The following is a 22,835-nucleotide window of genomic DNA, read 5'->3' on the forward strand; positions in this document are numbered from 1 at the left end:
TAGTCGAATTTTCATTCAACCAAAGCACCATCGGTCTCATCAAATTCAGTTGAACGGGACTGTAGTGTATGTATAAATTTCATTATTCAGCATAGTATATAAGAATGTATGGAGTTTTCACAAGGAACTATGTAATTCACTATACATATTTCAGATTTTAGGAGTTATTTAAGTGTATGCTTTGGTTGCATATATTTTGGCTAGAAAATGTATGTATTGTGTATTGGTTCTTGAAGTAAAGTATTATATTTATACACAAACAAAAGAAGCTAATAGAAAACTGACACAAGTTACCTCTACATGCAGTAATCCATAATTATTACGTTTGGTGTTCAAATACCACATCATTCAATAAAAGCATATTTTACTTGCACATGCTGAAAAGTTGGTGAGAATTTGGAGTTCAACTAGGGACCAGAAACTGGATCAATGCCAATCATGTAAATGTTGAATAAGTGAGTTACAAACTAAATGTTGGCTTGGTAGAACAGTGACTTAGTATGGTAAAAATTCAGATTCAATGTTTGCTGGAGCCTCAAACATTCACTAACTTTTCAAAAAGTTAATACTCCATATGTTTTAAGTACATCTCATCTTATGACTAAGAACACTTTTTACCAGTCTTTTCCAGAAGCTTTTGATCAGGATTAAAATACAATATCGTTAGTCTATCATGAGAGCCTTAATATGAACGTTAGCTACTGTTGTAACTACTTACTATTTTTAAACATATTTCCTTAAGAATATGACTAAAAACAAACATTTTCGGCCAGAAATTAATGTATTTAACAGAGGCAGAAAATATTACATATTCATGCACATGAAATTCAGATTAAACTGAAGTGAACACTTTAGCATTTATATACAATCTCTAACTTGGTGATTATTTCAATGTGATATTCTCTTCTATTACTTATTTATTCCTGTGTTTCTTTCAGTAATCATTATCTTTATTTAAATGCTACTGCACAATGTGCTGAGTATTTTATGGAACATAAGATGTCAAGCATAGAGTGCTCTACAATTCTATTGATTGTTCTAACACTATTTTACATCTAAACACTCTAACTTCTAATTCTTCAAAAATTTTCTATCAACAAATTTCATGCACCATGGCAGCAATTTGAGCATTTCGCCTTGCCATAAAATTGATAAAAAAAGTTAAAAGTGTATTTTAGCTGACTAAGCTAGCAGTGCATATTTTCATTTGGAATCAACTAGTGACAACCTGGTTTCAAATTATAAATTCAAAGTCAATAGCTATAATTTTGTTTTACGTAGGATGCAGCAGATCAAGTATTATGGATGAATGGATCTTTTTGTATATGTAAAGATGTGAAGCAAAATGGTGTTTAGTTTTGTAGAAGATCCTTATTATGAAAAAAATAATATTACAATTTTCTCTTTATTCCGTTTCAAAAGTAGAGTTGAATTTACTATATGTAACTCAAATCTGTCTTCTCGAAAAATATTAACTTGATACTTCATAGGATTCTTCCATGTACAAGTATAAGGTGATTGTTAGATGCAGTATCAATGACATCAACAATGTAATCATAAATACATATTGCTTACAACTATGCATCCCTATATTTTTATAACTAAGGCAATAACACACTACTAGTGCAGCTATGTGAACATTTTTGTATAATTCGTAACAGTTAAGTAAAAGCATGCTTAAAATTAATAAAAGCAATGCATATCAATGTATGTATAATTAACTAGAGCTATGTGCACTCATGCATATGTCTTGAAACCTTACCACTTGTACCCAATGGATCTGACATGATTTGAAGAACAAGGAAATATGATTTTCAAAAATCTAACTCTAAACAATGTCTTTACTATTAAACATAAAACTAAATGAATAAACTAGTAAATGTTATATGTCAAACTTCAGAAGGCGTATTTAGTACTTACATAAGTTACCTCTATATGCAATAATCCATAATGATTAAGTTTGGTATTCAAATACCACATTTTTTAATAAAATCATATTTTTTTAAAACAAATTAACATTACATATGTAAAAAGACGTTCGATTCTTATCTTGAGACACATTACTTTAAAAAAGAGTTTTGTGGGTAGTACAGCTGTGTTGATACAATCAAATTTGCACATTCCACCTTTTTCCACACTGAATTTTTAAATTAAGCACAAGGCATATGCAGTGGAACCCTAAGGGCTGTGCCTATGAAATGGAGGTCCTAAGTTGTAATTTCAGGCAATGCATTCATCCTTACACCTACTTTATCATCATTGATTTTAATCAGCACACCTAGTGGTCAAGGCCACCTGAAGAATTTCTTCTCAGAGGTGTGCAGAAGAATAAAAAAACTCATAAAGCATCCCCTCACTAGAATAATTTGCATAGGCATCCCCTCCTCCACTGCAATTTTCTACATGTGATCCATATAAGCACCCCCCAACCTTTCCACAAAGTGGGCAAAGCACCCCACCCCCTTCAAGCTATGAATTTCAACTTTGAGCCCTGGATGAGAAAGTAAGATTTCATATTTTTCCCTTCAGTCATAAAAACTCATGTTTTACATATTATTACTATTATTATATTTCATAAAATTGAAATTGAATTAAAATTCCTTGGCATTGTTCTCAAGTTCAGACTTGAGTCTACTATTTAAAAAGAAACTGGATTTCACTTGCTTCCTTTCCATAAACATCTATCACTTTGTTGATGAACAGTTCTTTATTTCACGATGCACATACACCACTTATTCTGCTGTCTTTCATTGCACCTCTCTTTCATGTTTTCATGCTACAATTTCATAATTCTAATTCTATGAATTTTTCTCTAATATCTCAAGGGGGGAAGTCCCCCCTCTGCAGGCACTCTTGCTAGTGGTAGTAATATTGTTAATAAAATCATCCACAATACAAAAAACATCTTGCTTCTGCCATAAATTGCACTATTATCCATAGAAGTAGAATGAAAACAAATCTTAATATATCAGATCATAGGAATGCAAAGATAAATTTAGCATCAATATTATCATAAATGGGTGGTTTGAGGATGTGGGTAGATCACTGCACAACTATACGAGCTATATAAAAATGAAAACAGAAAACTCAGTAAAACTCTTTTGGAGCAATTTTCACCAGCAAGTTCACATGGAAGGAGCAAAATCTACTTTCTTCCAGACTGTGAGACAAATGAAGAAATTTTTAAGCATGCAGTGTGGAGCAAAATGCATGTGCAAATTTGACAATTTCAAGACTACTATTAAATTTATATGTGCAATTTCTTAACCTAAGAAACTTGAAGAAATTCTCTTTAACCTGCAAATATTGAACAACTTAACCATAAATTATCTAGGGTCGAAACAAAGTGGTGTCATATACTTTGAGAGTGTACTTGTAGACAAGTGGTTGAAAGCTGCATATCTACAGAGCTTTAGAACCAAGAAAGTGTTCCCAGTATATGCAGATATGACAATAGTAAGAAAAGTAGTAAAATCAGGTCATAAAAACAGACAAGTTGGCATGAAGAGACGTCATTGTCGTTCATATAGATATCACATGAGCCAAATGAAAAGCTTAAAAGTCTGATAAAAATTATATGACAGACTGTATACAGGTCAAATTTACATCAGGTAACAACTGCTATTTACAAAATGACCTTAAGGCTGCAACACTGATCAAGTGAGCTTCACAACACCATTTTGGTCATTTTTAAAGATGGCACCTCCTTCATGCACTTGCATTAGTGAAGGTTTCTTGCTCCCTGGAAACATAAAACTTATAGAAATTCTCTGGCAAATGAAAATTCAATATCTCTATGCATGATAACCATGCCAGCAAGTTTACGAATGGAGGGAGATGTACGACAATGGCTTCAGTCTGCTGTTAGATGGGTAGAAAGACCTTCGCAATGTGTCATAAGTAGGGAATGGTTTTTAAGGTACAAAATTATGGTTACCAAAGGGGGGAAAAAATGTTCTGAAAATGTTTAGAAAAAGGTGCAAAAAGAAGTGCAGATAAAATGCTTTTTCAGGTTATACCATTTTATAGCTCTCATTATGCTCTACAAAATGAGACTATAGGATTTTATGTAGCTGCTCAAGAAGAGTGAAAATCGTTAATTTTTCTGTCCACTTTTCTAACAAAACATGAAAGAAAAGAAATAAAAAAGGTGATGAAGCCCCAAAGAGAGGGTAAAAAGGGGATAAATGTGCTAATCTCATGAAAAGGTGCAAAGACGTGCAACAAAGTGTGTTTATTTTACTTGATTTCATGTCCTAAAATACATATCTAAAACGATCGGTATGAAAACAGTTATATTTTTGGAAAGGTGCTGTACCTTAAAATCTGTTCCCTAGTCATAAGTAACTGGGAGTTCATCCCAAAGATTCTTCTTCCTGAGATATACAGCCACAAACTCAAGACTTGAAAATATATATGGATCAGCAATGGATATGTATGTATATTAAAATTCAGCAGAGTTGTGCAACTCTATCTCCAAAAATCTACTAGATAAAAAACGAATTAAGGTTTTCATTTGACTGACCCTTGTAAAGGGTGATCCATAAAGAACGCCGGATTTGTAGTTGCTATAAATGAAATTTATATTAAAAAAAAAAAAAAGAAACACAAAACACATACCATTCTCTTCAGGAGATATTAAGGTTTAAACATGGAAAATAATATCGGGCATATGACTGCCCCCCCTCCCCCACTAGCCCTCACTCGGTCCATGAAATTGACCATGACCCGATCACACATTTCCCCATCAAGTGTGTTGAGGACACATCAAATTTCTTGCTTAAGTTCCAACAAATTTCGGTGTTTGTTTTGGTAAACTTGTGACTTGGTTTACCCCACAAGAAAAAGTCACATGGTGTCAAGTCACAAGATCGAGGTAGGAAGGTTTGGTCTCCTTGCAACGAGATTATTCTGTCTGGGAACTTCTCAAGCAGCAGATTGATTGTTTCTCCTGAAGTGTGGCACTTGTTGGAACCATACATTTTCGATGTTCATTTGATCCAAACGAGGCCAAAGAAAGTCAGTTAGCATTGCATGGTAACGAATTCCATTCACTGTTAGAGCATTTCCTTCTTCGTCTTCAAAAAAGTAAGGACCAATCAAACCACCACTCAAAATCCTACACCAAACCGTAACTCTCTGAGGATGCATTTCCTTTTCCTGAATCACCCTTGGGTTCTTAGATCCCCATATTCAGCAATTCTGCTTGATTACGAAACTGTTTAAATGAAAATGAGTTAAATCGCTGAAAATGATGCACTTTGCGAAACCCTCATTCTCTCTTTCCCTTTCAAGGATCCAGTCAACAAATTGCCGTCGTTTTCCATGATCCTCTGGTTTCAGTTATTGCGTTAACTGCACTTTGCATGCATGCAAGCGCAGATCTTTCGTCAAGATTCTTTGCATTGTTGTTGGCGCCATATGCAGTTCTTGAGCACGATGGCGATATGATTTTGCAGGACTCACAACAACAGAATCACGCACAACAGCAACGTTTGCTTCACTCCAGCGACTTCGAGGGTGTCCATGGCTTTTAATGTCTTGTGTTGATCCAGTTTCTTCAAATTTCTTGATCAACCTATGAACAGTTGATTTGTTCGGTGCATGAAGATGACCAAGTATCGTACGGAGTTTCCAAACAGTCATCGCGAAACTTTCACCATTCTTGTAGTGCATTCTGACAATCAAAACTGTTTCTTACTGTACCTTTCCATGGCGTTAACAACACACACAAACAGTAGAACAACTGAAATGCTTCTCAACACAAAACCTCAATGATAACTGATAACAACAATCGCACAAACAATGCTGTCAACCAAACAAAAATAAAATATGGCATCCTTTTCAAATGTGGCCACGGTGGCTCAGTCGGTAACGCGTCTGACTACCATGCTAAAGGTCCCGGGTTTGATCCCTAGCCGGTTCAAATCCGGGAAATTTTCTAACGATGGAAGCGGCCCCGGCACCCACCCAGCGTCGAATAACATGCGTACCTGGGGGAAACCCTGGGGGGTAAAGGCAGTCAGGGGTGTGATGCTGATCACATCACCCCCACTCACGACTGGATCAAGAAAGTGTGGGGCGTTACCCTCACACCCCCTATATGCCTTCATGGCATTGTTCTAAGCACAGGGGAGCACTTTACCTTTTTTTTATCCTTTTCAAATTCGGCATTCTTTATGGATCACCCTTTATAATCAAGGAGTCGATGGATGGGGCATGTCAATGAGGATTCTTTCCTAATGAGTTTCACTCTCACTCCATACAAAACTAACTATTACACTTCATGATCCCTTTTGTGTTGATGTGAGTGGGGTCACTCCATTGCTTAACATGTTCTGGACAAACCCAAGCTCAAAACCATATTATTATTTATTCCATGGAATATTAGTGGAACAACTCCTTCTGAAATATGTTTCTCAATCAGGCCCGTAGCCAGGCAGGGGCCAGCAGGGGCTCAGCCCACCCTGACAGGGTCGCCAGCCCCCCCTGTCACTGCCACCAGCCCCCTTGACATTAGGTAAAACTATTTTGCATTCTAATTTGTTTGAGGTGAAGAGTGAAAATGTAGACAGAATATATTAATTTGTTCACAACTTCGTTCGTTCATCTTGATTATGAGCAGAAGTCTAAGCAGCAGCAAGTGTTTAGAAGATTCTCTAGATTTTAGAAAGTTCTTTCATAGGGAGCCTTCTTTATCTGTACCTTCCCTGCCCCTGTTGCAGCCTCTCGTTTAACAGAAATGTGTGACTTTGATGTAATTATCCACATTCCTTCCACATCTGCGTTAAATGTCAACAGATCCCAAGTTTTATTGCCTTGGCCGGGGGTGGAATATATGGTAGGCACTATGATTGAAGTGAATATTGTACATTTTAACTTAAATATCTTATCATCAAAAATAGTATGGAGTGTGTATTAAGAGATGGTGTCAGTAGCAGTCATTAGCACTTCAAGAGATGTTTTAGAAGATATAGAAAAAGAAACTGTAGTATTTACATGATATTTCTAAATTTTATATTTTAAATTAATTTCATGACCCCCAACACACATTTAATACTATTAAACTTTTGAAAAATGGACTTGGTTTACAACCCCCCCCCCCCCCCCCGATAACCGGTGAGACCCCCGGAGGTCAGTTCTAGCTATGGGCCTGCTCTCAATACACATAAATACACTAAAATTAAACATGAACAGCCACTACGTTATATGATCATCACTGTATCCAACATATACATACAGTATTCGTAGAAACAAGTCCTTATCTTCAACTCCAAACATTAGCACATGGTTTTCTTATGATCGTGCTCATAATATATTGCCCATTCATGTATGTTCATCAACATAATGACTCTACTTTCTCCATTTTGCTGCTGTAACCACCTAGAAAATGTCTACAGTAGTCAGATAAAAAATTGGTTCTATATTGTGGTGCATTTTAGTACATTTCTATGGCATTTGCCTACTTGATAATACAGAACAAATCTATCACTGTGATAATTTCGCTGCTTTCCATCATTATGTTTTTCAGTGATGTGAGCTTTGGAACTTTTATCCCAAATATCACATGTACCATCCACAAAGAAAGTATCTGACACCATTGTGTATGCCCTTTCACACATAGAAAAGAGAAGTTTAGAAAATAAACCAAAATGAGCCCAAAACATTTTAGAGAAACACATTTATTTCGTGAATATCAATGATAAATTGAGGGTACACACTGCATGCAACACTGTGCTGAACTGTTATATAAATACTCTCAAATTGATTAGAATTTGTATTAGCATTACAAAGGGATAAAAAGTCATGCAATCTATATTGATGGAAATAAATACACATATACACATTAAGCACCTTAAGATCCACATGTGTTATGAGAAAGATAGAAATGCTCAAGAAACGACTTTTAAAATGATAATGATCTTCACTTTTATTTGTAGATTTTGCTGTTCATCCATGTTCAAGGATTTTCCTGTTTCAAACAACTTCATTCAAATTTTGCAGGTATGAAAATAACAAGCAATGAGACAATTTTAGGAAGTCTTCACTAAATTGTAATTAAGCTCCAATTAATCCATTTTGATGTAATCTCACATGAAAGTAAATCAAAATTGAAACATTTTGATTTCATTATTACTTTCTTTACCTCTTGACATTTGCCATGATGATGAGGGTGTGGGATAATCTGATGAGAGAGATGAAGGAACAAAAACAAAAGGACAAACTTCCCCCAGGAAGTAGTTCCCAGCAAATTATGCTACTCACTACACCCCATGAAGTGTAATGAAAGATGCATGTGTTTTCAAGAGTGAGTAAATGTGTCATACACTTTGAAAGTTGTTAAAATTATAAGCATAATTTTGGTTCTTAGTTATCCAAGGAAAAAATGAAAAAGTAGCCAGAGCATGGAGGAAAACCAAAGGCATGTAAGCAGCATAGAATGCCCAAATTGGCTATGAAAGAAGAGGAAAATATTACCCTATATTCCACAAATATATACTAAATTAATTAACGTGCCCTCAACTCACTTTTCATGAAAAACTGTGTGTGATTTCCTTATACTTAAAACAAGGAATTCAATATTTGAGGAGGCATGTTCTTTCAGATTTCAAACTTTCTAAGATGAGTGTGAAAAATTGTATTACCTGCTCTTTTATAATTTTAAATGTGTTAATGTTAGGAGATTAAAGCAGATATCAGATAGGTCTGATTCTTTGAGTATGGGTTAATTTTTTTAGAAATCCTATTTATGCTGTCATGCATCATATATTACAAGAGCCAAATGAAAACCTTAAAAGTCCAATAAAAATTGTAGAGCAGACTGGATACAGTTGAAATTTACACGAGGTATCAACTGTTATTTACAAAACTGCATCAAGGCTGCAACACTAATCAAGTGAGCTTCAAAAGGGAATTTTTGTTATTTTAAAGATGGCACATCCTCTACACACTTGCACCACTGAAGACTGAAGAGGAGTGGTTTCTTGCCCTCTGTCAGTATAAGACTTGCAGAAATTTCTCTGCAAATGAGAATTCAATATCTCTGTGCATGCTTACCGCACCAGCAAGTTTACTAATGGAGGAGAATATTCGAAAATGGCCTCAGTTTGCAGGCAGAAGGGTGGAAAGGCCTTCACAGTGGCTCATAAGTGACTGCACATGGACCCACCCCAAAACTTATTCTTCAGGCATACAGGCAAGGCTGTAACTCAAAGTTGTAAATACATGTAGATTAGAAATAGGTCTGTGCTAAAATGAAGCAAACTTGTCAACCCTACATACAGAAATCTACTAGATAAGAAACAAAACCAAGTTTAAGTTTAAATTTGACTCTCCCTTGCATATGTGAATATATAAGAAAAGAATGCATATATGTGCATATATAAGAAACCGAACTAATTTTGTGGTGGGCAGAGCTTTGTAGTACCATGTTTTGTTGCTAGGAGCGCATAGAGCGAACCTTCCTGAGTCTGTAAGCCGAGTGCCGTCGCTGAAGCAGGTCAGGACACGTTTTGGCGGAGTTTAGAGTGACAGCTGTTTTGTGTGATCGTCGTTTTTGCAATGGCTGATTTTCGGGAACAACGTGTGGCTGTCAAATTCTGCTTTTTGCTCGAAAAGAGTGGAACAGAAACTCTTGAAATATTAAAAACGGCATACAACGATGATCCTATGGGGAAAACTCAAGTGTTTGAGTGGTTTTCCCGTTTCAAAAATGGTGAAATGTCAATTCATGACAAACCTCGTTCTGGTCGTCCTTCCATGGCCCGAACACATGACAATGTTGAAAAAAATCGTGAAATCATCAACGAAGATCGACGACGGACCACTGAACAAATTGTGGAGCTGTCGGGAGTGACTTGGAGTTCAGTGCAGCGAATTTTAGGCTTTCTACTTGGAAGTTTTGAAATGATTGCGCAACAGTGTGCGGCGGAAGCAGCCTGATTTGTGGCAGTCGGCTGACTGGTTTTTCCATCATGACAATACCCCGGCTCACACAGCCCTGTCTGTACGACAATTCTTGACCAAAAATGGTATGACCCCTGTTCCTCACCCCCCATACTCACCCGACCTTGCCCCGTGTGACTTTTTTGTTTCCTAGAATGAAAGGAGACATGAAAAGAAAGAGTTTTGCTGATGTTGCTGAGGTGAAGAAAAAAACGACGGAGGCACTGTCACGCATCACAAAACATGACTTTAAAAAAAATGTTTTGAAAAATGGAATCAAAGATTGGATAAGTGTCTTAATGCAAGTGGAGAGTACTTTGAAGGGGATTGAAGGTTTGTACTTAAATTGTGAACAAATAAGTTCACAAAAAAATTAGTTTGGTTTCTTTTGGGTACGCCCACATATATGCAATCCAGCATTACATATGTACCTCACTGATGGCATTATGATCAAGGGATTTCAGGTTTGATATCTGGTGGAAGCACATTACACAGTGGTCTAAGAAGCACTTTAAGCTGTAGGTATGATGCCGTTTAACTTATGTTAATTTAAAATTTGACAAGGATTACATCTGTACATGTGACTTTTCCTGCAGAGTTTCAGAGAATTCTCTTCCATTGATAGTTTTCAATTCCTTCAGTACAGGAGGATTTAATTTACATCATACACTGTTATAATGGGTTGAAATGCAATAATTCTGGAGCTGCTCAGTAGAGAAGGAATATAAAAAATGAAGAGTATTTCAACTTAGTTCTTTAATTGAGATGTTCTAATTTTTCCCGCTCAACTCTTCACGATGTTCATGTTGCTTCTTCAGAAGTAAATGGGTGTGTCATGATATATCAAACAAGGAAATGAAAAAGTCAAGGAAGAACTTTTAATTTGTTAGATCAAGAAGTGGACATCGTGAGTAATTGGTTCCATTTTGGTTCAGGTTAGTGATCACTAATTGCGATCAAGTTGTAGCTCTATTTTGTATGAGAATCTGGAGAAAAATTACTTTATTAAGTAATTAGTATGACATTAATGCTGTGCTTGGTTTTTGACCTGCACCAACAAAATTGTTTACTTCTTTCAATTCCTATACCTTCAAAAAATCACTATCATATTCCAAATACTGAAAATCTAAATCTATTTAGAGTTCCTTCTATAGCATTCAGATGAATTTTGTGTGATTTCCATTCACTATTGTCTACATATCTGCAATAGAAAATAAGTTCATGGTGTACCAGACTATTACAGTAGCGATTTTTTGAAAGGGGAATAATTTTCAAAAACAACTTCACTGGCTCAGATCTATGGTCCAGCAGGGTCATAATATAAATAAATATCTCAAAAGGTTAAAATTTTCTCAATCACTCAAGTATTATCAATATACTAGCTTTCCTTACTAGTATATCTAGTCAAACAAGTATTTTAAACAAGAAACTATTTCAATCATGACACATGATCAAAATGTTTCTCTAAAATTTTGTCATGGATATAAGAACTAAAGCCAAAGCAAAATGAGTAAATCTAGGATTAACTTACCAAAAAAATCACTGAACATGCTTGAGGTTTGGGCAGCGATTCCATTCAGTTCACTGCTCATGTTTGAAAAGAAGTCCCTCCCTGGAGTGTTCCCCAAGAAGTCTCGACCCGTTGTTCTAGCAAGATCCGGTTGAACCAGGGAAGTGCTTGTGGGGGGTTCTCGCTGGACATTGACTTCTCTCTCTCTTGATTCCCCAAGGCCCTGTAAAAGTTATAAGAGCACAATTATGCACTTGTTCGAATGATATTTCTATTATCACATAAACATGAATATATTATTTTATGTTGCTTTCTATATCTTGAGATTAAACTAGACAAGGAGAATAAATTTGAAAAAATAGTTCAAGAAGCAAATTCAATTGACTACCCATACTGTGGCCAGGATTCAAACCTAGAAATCCTGGCTTTATATTATACTGAGCTACTCTACATATCTTTATGTATTTGCACTTAATATTTAATGCTATCTGCATATTTTAAACTCAAATATACAACTGAAACAAAAAGACAAAGGCCTTCATATAGCATGGCTCCAAGAAATTTCATTATTGAACGTTGGGTATGATGCTTGGTGCACATTTATAGTACTTTGCCCTTAATATTACAAAGCATCCTTATTTTCATTTTAGAACATTTGAGCTAATGACAGGCAGAACCATGAACTCACAACTGCCTTCAAAACATAAAATGTTACATCTATATTTAAGGATTGTAGCACATTAAGTTATTACACAAAATAAAACATTGCCTAAGTTCTGGAATGAACAACAAAGCTGATTAATGCCTGTATTATCTTGTCATCTGAAATAATTCTAACCCATGAATGTATTATACTATATTGTGGTACTAGTTAACTCACTTTATCTGTGCTTTTGGAAAAGTTTTTATGGAAATGAAAACTATTCACAATGAGTGCAAAACAATGGAATTAAGTAAAGTTGAGTTTAAGAAAGTCAAACCACAGCCTAATATCCCTTTGTGGACAGGGGTACAACATATTTCCAACCTAATACATTATTTGCAGATATTTCTGTGATCTTACACAGCCAAACTCTATTTTAATTTGAAATAATGAAAATGCCAATTGTTAGGGGCAATATACCTAGTCATATCATAAATTCTGTTACAAAGTAAATAATGAACTACAGACACAGTGAGCAAGCTATTGTATTAATATTTGGATGTTACAAAGGTACAGGTCTTGCCAACAAAGAGCACCAATCACTATTCAAAATGACCACCTCTGGCCTTCACACAGGCCTAAAGTTTCTGCGGCCAGTCATTGATCACAGCACGCATGGTCTGGAGGGGATTGTCCATCACTGTCTTCACAAGAGAATACTTGAGACTCGCAAGGTTTGGATGCCTCTTCCTACAGACCATGCCCTCCAAAACGGACCACAACCAGTAGTCCAATGGGCTGAGGTCGGGGCTGCTGGAGGGCCAATCAGCCGGAGCAATGAAATCAGGCACATTCCTCTGAAGCCACTCCTGTGTGGTCTTTGCCTTGTGGGCCTAGCTGAGTCCTGCTGGAAGCTCCACGGCTCATTGTTGAACGTGGTGCGGGTCAACGATTTCACAAGTGGCTCCAACACTGTCGCTTGATACACTTTTGCAGATGTTTTCATACCATGTTCACAGAAGTGGAGGTTAGTTGTGTCATCATACGAAACCCCCCACCAAACCATCACTGAGGCAGGATGATGGCCTCTGAGGATCCATGGCATGTTTTCACGAGCTTCCTGGGATATCGAGGTACAAACATGTTCGTTTTGATGATTGTAAGACACTTCAATCGTGAAGATTTTTTCGTCCATGAAAAGGATACTCCTGTGGCCACCATTTGCGTAACGCTGAAGGAGTCTTTTTGTTTTCTGCTCCCTCTGGACCTTAAGCTGTGGAGTGAGGAAGTGACCAGTATTTCGCTGATAAGCCCGGAGTCCTAGGTCACTGCGGAGCACAAGCAACATCGACATTTTCAAAATGTTCAGCTCTCGACCCATCACTGCTTGTTTCCTGACAGGATTTCATCAAATCCATGCTGCCATTGCTTTCACGAGCTTCTGGCTCCTCACGCTGCGAGGTCTACCTTTCCTGTGTCACAGTATCTGTTGATGGTCCGATGCACAAACAACCTGCTGATATTCATCTTTTTCAGGATGTTGAAAATGTCCGATGGTGATTTGCCAACTTTGTGCAGTGCGATTACTGCCACACGGTTCTCATATACACCCCACTCCATTCGACTCGCAGTGAAATTCACCTTTCCACTACCACAGCCAAACACACAATGATACTGGTTGTTGTTTGATCCAACATTGCGGGGCTACCTTGCCAACCAGTGTTGCCATCCCTGTCTAAACTTTGTAACAGAATTTATGATATCACTAGGTACACCCCTTTCCTTGTAATCTATAACGTGTCACTAAGTGTGTCAACATTCCTCAAAACACAAATATTTCATTTTCCTGGAAATGCTAGTGAATTAATAAGGTTCACATGTGAACTCAAATACATTTTTCCACAATCCTTACATTTTTTCAGGGTACTCAATGCACAACATATTTTAAATTTATTTTACAATGGCCTCCTACTCTCAGTTGGTGGAGCATCTGGCTCCCATGCGGAAGACCAGGGTTCGAATCCCGGAGCAGGTGATCTGTACCACAAATTTTTTCAATCATTTCCCTGTTTTTGTGGAGCTCTGAGGCCTACCCAGCCTCGTATAATAGGTACCTGGGGACAACGAACCCTGAAGGGTAAAGGTGGCCGGGTGTGTTGCTGATCACATCATCCCAACTATGGCCAAGATCAAGAATATGTGGAGCCTATATCTCCACATTGCCTCATATGCCATGGTGCACACACACAGGGATACCTTTACCATGTCTTTATGACCTCCTACAGTCCCCTTCATATCCATACCATTATCACTTTATTATTTTATTTATTAGCAATGAAAGAGTTTAATTGGTAATGGCAACTAATTGATATTGGCCAATATAGGGATATTATTTTTATCAGTAATATGTAATGTAATACCAATTAGAGTGAAAAACACAATTACCTTCAACAAGCCTTTCTTGGCTGCAGCTTCCTTTGCACTTTTCGTAAAATCACCAAACGTGCTTTTCCCTACGTACGTCAAGTCATCGAAAGTATTCTTACTGACACCGGCTGCTGTTTTAGAGGCCTCAAGAGCTGTTTTAGATGCCTCGTGCACTGATTTAGAGGCTTCTTCAGCTGCCTTTTTGGCATGTATTGTAAGCTGAAATTCAAAACAACAACAATTTTACATTGCTCCAAATGTGAAAAAGATGACTTGTGCAGAAAAGTACATAGTCTTACCTGTATTATAACTAGGATAAAGGAAGTAACTAAATGCTATTCTAATTTCATATGCTATTTCTTGGAATTATTTTTTGTTACTTCAGTGGTTGGCATGTTGAGAGGTCAACTAATGATCTCTCCACCAAACATTCCAGGTTTTAGTCCTGTCCTGTCCTGTATAAGTGTTGCTAACCATCATTTATCCTCATTGATGACATTAACTAAAAGTGATTTTGATTGATTGATTGAGTAGGTGTTTAAAGTCCACTTTATGCACAGTATGGCTAATTGGGACTGGGCCTACAGTTTAAAGTGGGATCCAAACCACTATGTGCCTCCACCGGGTATCGAACCTGGGACAGGGACAGCAACAAGACTACCACTGTGCAATCAGGGAGGCCCCAACCAAAAGTGGAAGCAAAGCAACACAAAATAAGAAAAATACCAATTGCAATTAGTTTGACTTTCTTGGATAAACAAACAACTCTCCTGATAACTTGAATAGGTTAAATATCTAAAACATTAGCATTAAAAATATATTTTAACCTTGACTACTTGAAAGTCAAAGACATTTCATCAGATGATATTTCTACCTAAACTACCAAACAATAGAAAGACTGTGTAAGGAGCTAATCTTAATTCTGACAGTTGAAACAAAATCAATGGATGTGGCACCCATCTGGTGAATGTGTAAGTTATTTAATGAAATTATGAAATCAAAAGACCAAGTGCATATCTTTCAAAGCATTCAAAAATTTAAAACCAATATTCAAATATACTTTAAGGTTATGTACAAAAGTGAATAGGTAAAATGTAAAAGTGTAAATGCTATGTGTATTCCTATTTTTATTATCTCAATTTTTAATTTTTCATGTCTTTTGTAAGATTTAACACATTGGGGTCTCACAATGGGCATAGCCCGCAGTGCACTTAAAAGTTAATGTGGACGAATGACGGGCATAGCCCGTCCTGCGGTATGCAATCACTTTGCCGATTCAACTACGGGATATGTTCATACTTCTTCTCATGTGCGTGTTCATTCAAGCCGATCTGTTGAAATTCCGACCGCTAGGTGACTCATATGCTATTATTAAATCACACCTGCGACTGTTTGTTGTTGGATTGATGTACCTTGAATTGTTTAGAATGGCATCCTTAGATCCAGACTACAGCGGAAATTCTGCATGAGGATTCCGCTTCAGAGTTTGAAGTTAGCGACGATTTTGATGATGCAGATGAATTTGAAGATTTGGAAGGTAGGTTATATTCGTAATAATTAATTGTTGACAATATAAACAGTGTTGCAAACTCTAGTATTTTATGAATGAAGCGAGAAGAGGTAATTTTTTTGGGTATATTCATCTTGCCTCTTGCTTGATTCTCCTACATGCACTGATGTATTTTTAGTTCTTCCATTTATTATTTTGTATAGTGTATGTCAAATGAAAATTTATTTTATTTATTTATTTATTTGTTTAATTTTTACAGATGACGCAGAACCAACTGATACATCGTCTGGTCCCATCCTGCAGCTACTTTTTCATACAAAAGCTAATTACCTGTAATTTGTAATTATTTTTGTAATTATTTTTTTGTTATGTGCACATAAGAAGTATTCTTATGCAAGATTCAAAAGATGTATTGATAGTTTATGTAGTTAATTATTGAAATTTCCAGATTACGAACTTAAAATATCTCTATATTAACATTGTTACAATGTTGTACCTTTTTTTTCACAAAAATCGCTGAAAAAAATATTCAAAAATGTCTGAAAATGAAAAGAGGAAGTTTTGTAGATTCAAGAAATGTGTGGTAAATAAAAACAAATTAAAAATATTTTTTCTATGATTTTTTTAAAAACAACCAAAAACCGCAGTCCAGACGTAAAAATGCTGTATTATGAGGCCAGTCCCGAATGTGTTAATGTAATATGTGGACCATTATAAATAGATATTTGCCTAAAAGCTTTTAATTTGAAATACAATAAAAATAAATATATGAAACTAGTTCTAAAATAGTAAGAGTATGTTATGTGTCAATGCAAAGCTAATAACAACATAGCAGTTCCATGACATCATAATTAATTATGCACATAATGTACGACTTTTAATGTATATCTGAAAGTCAGTTCGAAAGCAGAAAAACCACTTAAAGGAAAATGAATACTTAAAAAAGTAGGAAAAATGTTAAACAAAGACCAAGTGTGCATAAATACAGAAAGAAATACTGTTATGGCATGCAAAAATAATATTTTTAATTGAAATTTCCTAATGTTTTCCAGCAAATCTAATATGAAATAGTCTTGTATGTTCATAATAAAATATTCTACGTGTATTAACTTTATTTATGTAAATTGTAAATATTATGGTTAGTATACAATATTAATTGGACTGCTACGTTTACCTGTACTTATTCTAACACTACATTTCATCATCAGGTGAACACATTTCTTTTTTCCACTGGCGAGACATGTGATTTTTATACTACAAACACGATGCTCTAACTAACCACTCCATGTTTTTTCCCTTGAATTATGTACTACTGTTTGCTCCACTTACGCTATTTTCTGAGCAGGAGAGGGGGGTGGGGCATATTTGTTTCAATTCTACACTGGAATGACTTATAGGGTTTGGGGTCATTGGTATTATGGCTGCTTCTTTGATTTTCCTCAGTTTCCAATTAGGTTCTTTTTGGTACGGTTACATTTTTGCATTTAATCCGATGTGATTCATTCCATGCACCTTCAGCTATTTTTTACCATCTATTTCACCTGTGTGCTGTTTGTGTTCATCTATCCTTTTCTCTAGAGGGAATCCAGATGCTCCTATGTAAGCTGACCCACATTCACATGGTATGTGGTTTATGCCACTTTTGCTATCTTTTATGGGATTTAGTGTAGTGTGTTGATTTTCGATACACAGCCATTGATATTTGATTTACATATATATATCTATCTACTAGAACATCTAGGAATAACAGGCGTTTGTTTTGTTCCTTTTACAAAGTAAACCCGATTGATTGGAGAATGCTATTCAGATGCTGAAGTCTGGTAGCGTGTGATCTACTCGTGGCCATATTACAAATGCATCATCCACATACCTAACCCATGGTGTGTTGAGTGAGGGTTGTCTGTTTGAAGTGTTCTATGTACGTATATGTTGCTAAGTATTGGTGATAGTGCAGAATCCATTGCCATGCCAAGGTGCAAGAGGTGACCTTTTAAGAAGACACCCAAAGGTCACCTTACTTCCCTGTAGTCCACCCTGGTAACTGCAGTCTTGCAGGTGAATAAGGCTCTGGTGCCTGGGCCTATGGCCGGTATAATCTTCTGTAGGGCTGTGTTGTGCTGTTCTGTGTTTTGTTCATATATGTGCTGAGTGTCCCGTTAGAGCCTCAGCAGTTAACTAGGTAAGGAGATTTTAGTCCTTAGAGACATATATTGATTTTAGCTAAGATAAGGGGCTGAACCTTGTATAGTGACACCGGTGCAAATAGCCTAAGTGCTGATGCACCAACAATTTTAATTTTAATCAATTAACCATTGTTACTGCCTTGTTGTTGATAGAAGCCAGTGCTCATTCAGATGGACAGTAACTCTACGATGACATCGTTGAGGAGTGTTGTTTGGTTCTATAGTGTATTATGTATTAGAGTCAGTGGTGGCAATTGGGGGGGGGGCAGTTGCTCCCTTCCACTTTTATGACTTTCACCCAGAACTATCCTACAGTTATCTGTATCTGGGGAGTTAACTGCCTTTACCCCCCTCCAGTTTTGGCACCTTGCCTCCCTAGTTTGGAAACGCAGTCGCCGCCACTCATTAGAGTCTTTCTTGTGACTCTGTCATCTTATTTCTGACTTGCTGATGCCGCTGGCAACTTTTCTTTCAATGCTGGCTGTGCGACATTGTTCAGTCTACAAACATAAATAACCCATTAGGCCCCAACACACACGTCCAACTTAGATATCATGGCAGCAGTTGAACTGACAACACCTAAACTTGAACCAGTACAAGGGAAAGAATGCAGGTGATGAGTTCGTGCAGTTCTGGAGAAAGCCAAATCCCCAAACCAAACCCAAGAAAACCATAAACAGTAGCACTATAATTCCTAACAATGGATCAGTCTATAAAGATTCTAGCAGCAGATAAAGGAAATGCAGCAGTAATAATGGACACGGCTGAATACAATGAAAAATAATGACGCTTGTAGGCAATTATAACTACTGCAGACTAAACAAGACCCAACATTGAAATAAAAATTAACAGCACCATCAACATGGTAGAAATAACATGGCAGACTCAACAAGAAACCCTATAACACCACCCTACAGTATACTTCCATATCTGTATGGATGACCAAAAATACAAAACCCCTAATCTGATAGTTAGCTCTATAAGCTCCACAACACGTGCCCTTTCCAAACACACACTATGAACAATCACCTCTGTCAGGGACTCCCTCATACATCAAAAACTCTGAACATCTCTTATTACTACATAGACAAATGGAAATAAATCAAAATGACCCAACTGTTCAGATTTGATGCTGAAAGCTTCTTCTCAAATGTCCTCATAGATGAATCACTATCGGTGGACAAAGATAGACTTCAGAAAGATAATACACTACAGAATCAAACTGCACTCAAGGATGAAGTCTTCATAGAGTTACAGTCCATGTGAATTAACCCATTAACTGAGGCAGAGTGATATATAGACTCTCAAAAGATGGGTCTTTCTTGCGGAGCATCTATATATAGACAGTATTTCAAAATTAATGGTTCTTGTATTGCAGCAAGTCATTTTTATAGACACCAATTTTTTGTCCTTTTAGTAGTCTATGTGGGTTATTGGCAATCAAAAAATCCATTGTTGATGCTTTTTTAGTTCCTGAAAAATATTGTTTTGCAATATGGACGTAGAGCCATGGAGGTCTGGTTGGTAAGGTGTCTGACTGCCATTTCGGAGACCTGGGTTCAATTCTTAGGTTGGATGTTCTAAGGTAGGAATTTAACCGGCCTTGTCCATGCATAAAGTGGCTCTGGGCCTCACTCAGCCTCAAATAAATGGATACCTGGGGGCAAACCAGGAGGGTAAAGGCAGCCAAAGCATGGTGCTGCACCTCCAATTTGGCCGACATCGAGAATATATTGTGGGGCCGTACCCCCAAATACCCTAAATGTGCCTTCATGGTAAGGTGCTGTATGCAGGGGGAACTTTACCTTTAAGCTTACCTAGTATGGAATGTTTGTTTGGATCAGAGTCTATACATAGATTGTTTATCTTAGCTTCATTTTGCGAAAAGTCTTTTTACAGTTATTTTTTTGCATTATTTACAATGAAGCGAATTTGAGGTTGCATCTATATGTAGATCTTTTTAGATGTACTTCCCTTCAAGGTCACCACAGGGAAGGGGTTAAGATGACTAACTTCCAAATAGATACTGGCTTCTATCAAGAGGGTAGGGCAAAGGGTCCACCACTATCACCAATACTTAGCAACTGAACACATTGCCCACAGACAGCCCTTACCTAATACACCAGAAAGGCTAAGACATGGGTTAGTTATGTAGATGATGAATTCATAAAATGGTCACCAGGAGATCACACACTACCAGACTTACTTTAGCATCTGAAACATGTTCACCAATCATTTAAGTTTACTATGCAAAAGAAACAAAACAAACTCCTGCCATTTGTAGATACACTAGTAAATAGATACGTAAATCAAATATCAACAGCTGTGTATCAAAAGCTAATGCACACTGATGAGATATCAACACTGCGAATCAAACACCACAAGACTACAAAGAATGCCATAATGTACAGCGTAAGCTCAAAGGTCAGACGAATCTGTTCAAATCGGGCAACACTCAAACACGAACAGCAACATGTAATAGATACAATGAGATTGAGACTCAATTGATATCCACCAACTATAACTATGATAGCCAGCCACAGCCAAGCAGACAGCAGAGAGATACAAAGACTGACTCAAAAGGCATAGTATGCACACCATACTTCCCTGGGTTATCACAAAAGATAAGCAGAATTGGTTCAAAATTCCAACTTAGAACATCATTCAGCAGAAAGAAGACACTAATAAAGCATATTATCAAACACCAAACCAGAAAACTCCATAAAAACTAGCAAAAACTGCACATACAACATACCATGAGAATGTAGTACAGCTTACATAGGAAAATCTGTAGGCCCTCTAGACTTAGGTGGGCAGGTCATGTGGCACAATTCTTGTTGGAAAACATTGATGGTAAGAGACCAGTACCAAAACCAAGACAAAGATGGAGAGATAATGTTGAGGTGGCCTTAAAGAAAATCGGGAAGAATGGGAAAGATTGGATTGATCTTGCCTAGGATAGGAACAGACGGAAGGCTTGTGCTGCTTCAGCCATAATCCTTTGGGTATAAGCAGGCTATCCCAGCTGGAATTTTCTATTGGTTCCAATTGATATTTCAATTGGATTGAATTGGTTTCAATTGGAATGAATCAGACTCTATCAGTTTCAATTGGAATGAATCGGATTCTATGGGAATGTATTGGTTTCAATTGAAATCTCAACTTAAACCAATTGGAAAATCAAGACAACTTCCAATTGGTGAATTGTATCCAATTGTAAGTTTGTATATATTGTAGAATCAATATGTTATAAATTCATTTATTGACTCAAAGCATAGGTACTTTGATTCTTGACACCACATTCCCTGTGATTTAGATGTTCTTTGGAAAAACAACACACTTGAATTTGTTCTGAATTCTAATGCATACTACTGAAGTCAGATTTATCTTAACAAATACCTAATAAGAACTATTTCTTAAGAACCAACTTGAACTTAAAGGAGCTAGTAGTTGGATTAAATTTTCATATTACTTCTTGTTTTTGCAATATGAAATTTCCATGGTTACTCTTATGTGTATGTAATGCAACTTGTGACGTTTTTTCCTACGCTTGCGTACAAAAAAGTATTACGTAATAATTCCACGTGGAAAAAGCGTCACACTTCCTCATTCTTCGTACGCCTTGCGTCTCGCTTGTTTTTGTTGATTATAATAGCCCCCGCTAGAGGTCTCTACTGACCTCTCGCTCGGCGCTCGCTTCTCCAGCAGACACAAAAAATATTAGCAGTATTCAGTTCCGACTTGGCAGACCGACGCGAAAGCTGTCAGCGTGACTTGGGTCACGAGAGGAAGACAGGCAGAGAGTATGGTGTTGGTTTAAGCGTGCAAGTCGTCTCGCGGGCGAGATTTTAACTTTATTCTGATTGTGTTTGCACGCTCCGTTATTGTTACTCTCTATGAAGTCCGGCACGTCAACGCGAGATAGAACTACTTTTGGACGGATCTCATACGCTTGCAAGGAAGTTGCATTCGATTGGAGTGAGAAGTTTAATGAGGCCCTGTTGGATTTCGTCACTTTCCCGCAACGTGGACACGTATCCAGAGCTATAGCCGAGGGACGGATTTGATGGACGTTTCCAGACGTTACCCCAATATTCAGATACCAGAACGTGAAGGAAGGCAGAGTTCTGTTTGACTGATCGCCCCTTGCAGTGTTGAGTTGGAGGTTGGAACATTTTGGAAGAGATTAATGGAGGTATGTACAGTGTCGATACGTTCTCTTAGTTCTGCGAAGTCCAAGTCGTGAAACTGGGTTGGAATCCCGTTTCTTTATTACGATTGAGTCAAAAACTTAAAAGCGTAAACGAAGGAAGAACGGGTGACGAAAGTTTAAACTATTCTTAATTGCAACTAACACATGTGGGCTAATTAATGTGACACCACTAGTGGAATATATTGTGGTACAATAATGAAAATGATGGAACTTGCGACGTTCGCGTAACAATTGAAATTTAGCGAGGCGTACGAATGATAATTCCTGTCCATCGTCGCAAATCTTAAAATGTTGGAATAATTAATATTAGGGTGGCACAACATTAAATTAGATTAGTGGGAGCATCAAATGTAGAAAGGGGAGAATTGTATAAATTATTGTGACAAAAGCATAACAGACCAAAG

General features: G+C 37.0%; 1 protein-coding gene across 15 annotated transcripts in view; it reads right to left on the bottom strand.

The window, feature by feature from the left end:
* Positions 1–22,835, bottom strand: part of Rab3-GEF (Rab3 GDP-GTP exchange factor) — a 335,149-nt gene that overhangs the window by 76,347 nt on the left and 235,967 nt on the right. For 13 of the 15 annotated variants that reach the window (XM_083134034.1, XM_083134032.1, XM_083134030.1 and 10 more), the window contains 3 exons: positions 14,544–14,744; positions 11,477–11,678; positions 1,763–1,780 (listed from right to left, as the gene is read on the bottom strand). In XM_083134034.1, the coding sequence (XP_082990160.1) occupies positions 1,763–1,780; positions 11,477–11,678; positions 14,544–14,744 (421 nt within the window). The remainder of the gene's footprint in view (positions 1–1,762; positions 1,781–11,476; positions 11,679–14,543; positions 14,745–22,835) is intronic. The other 2 variants (XM_083134044.1, XM_083134031.1) reach the window with 1 other exon arrangement.

Source organism: Lepisma saccharinum, chromosome 13 (assembly GCF_977018435.1).
Source record: "Lepisma saccharinum chromosome 13, izLepSacc3.1, whole genome shotgun sequence".
Lineage (NCBI taxonomy): Eukaryota > Metazoa > Arthropoda > Insecta > Zygentoma > Lepismatidae > Lepisma > Lepisma saccharinum.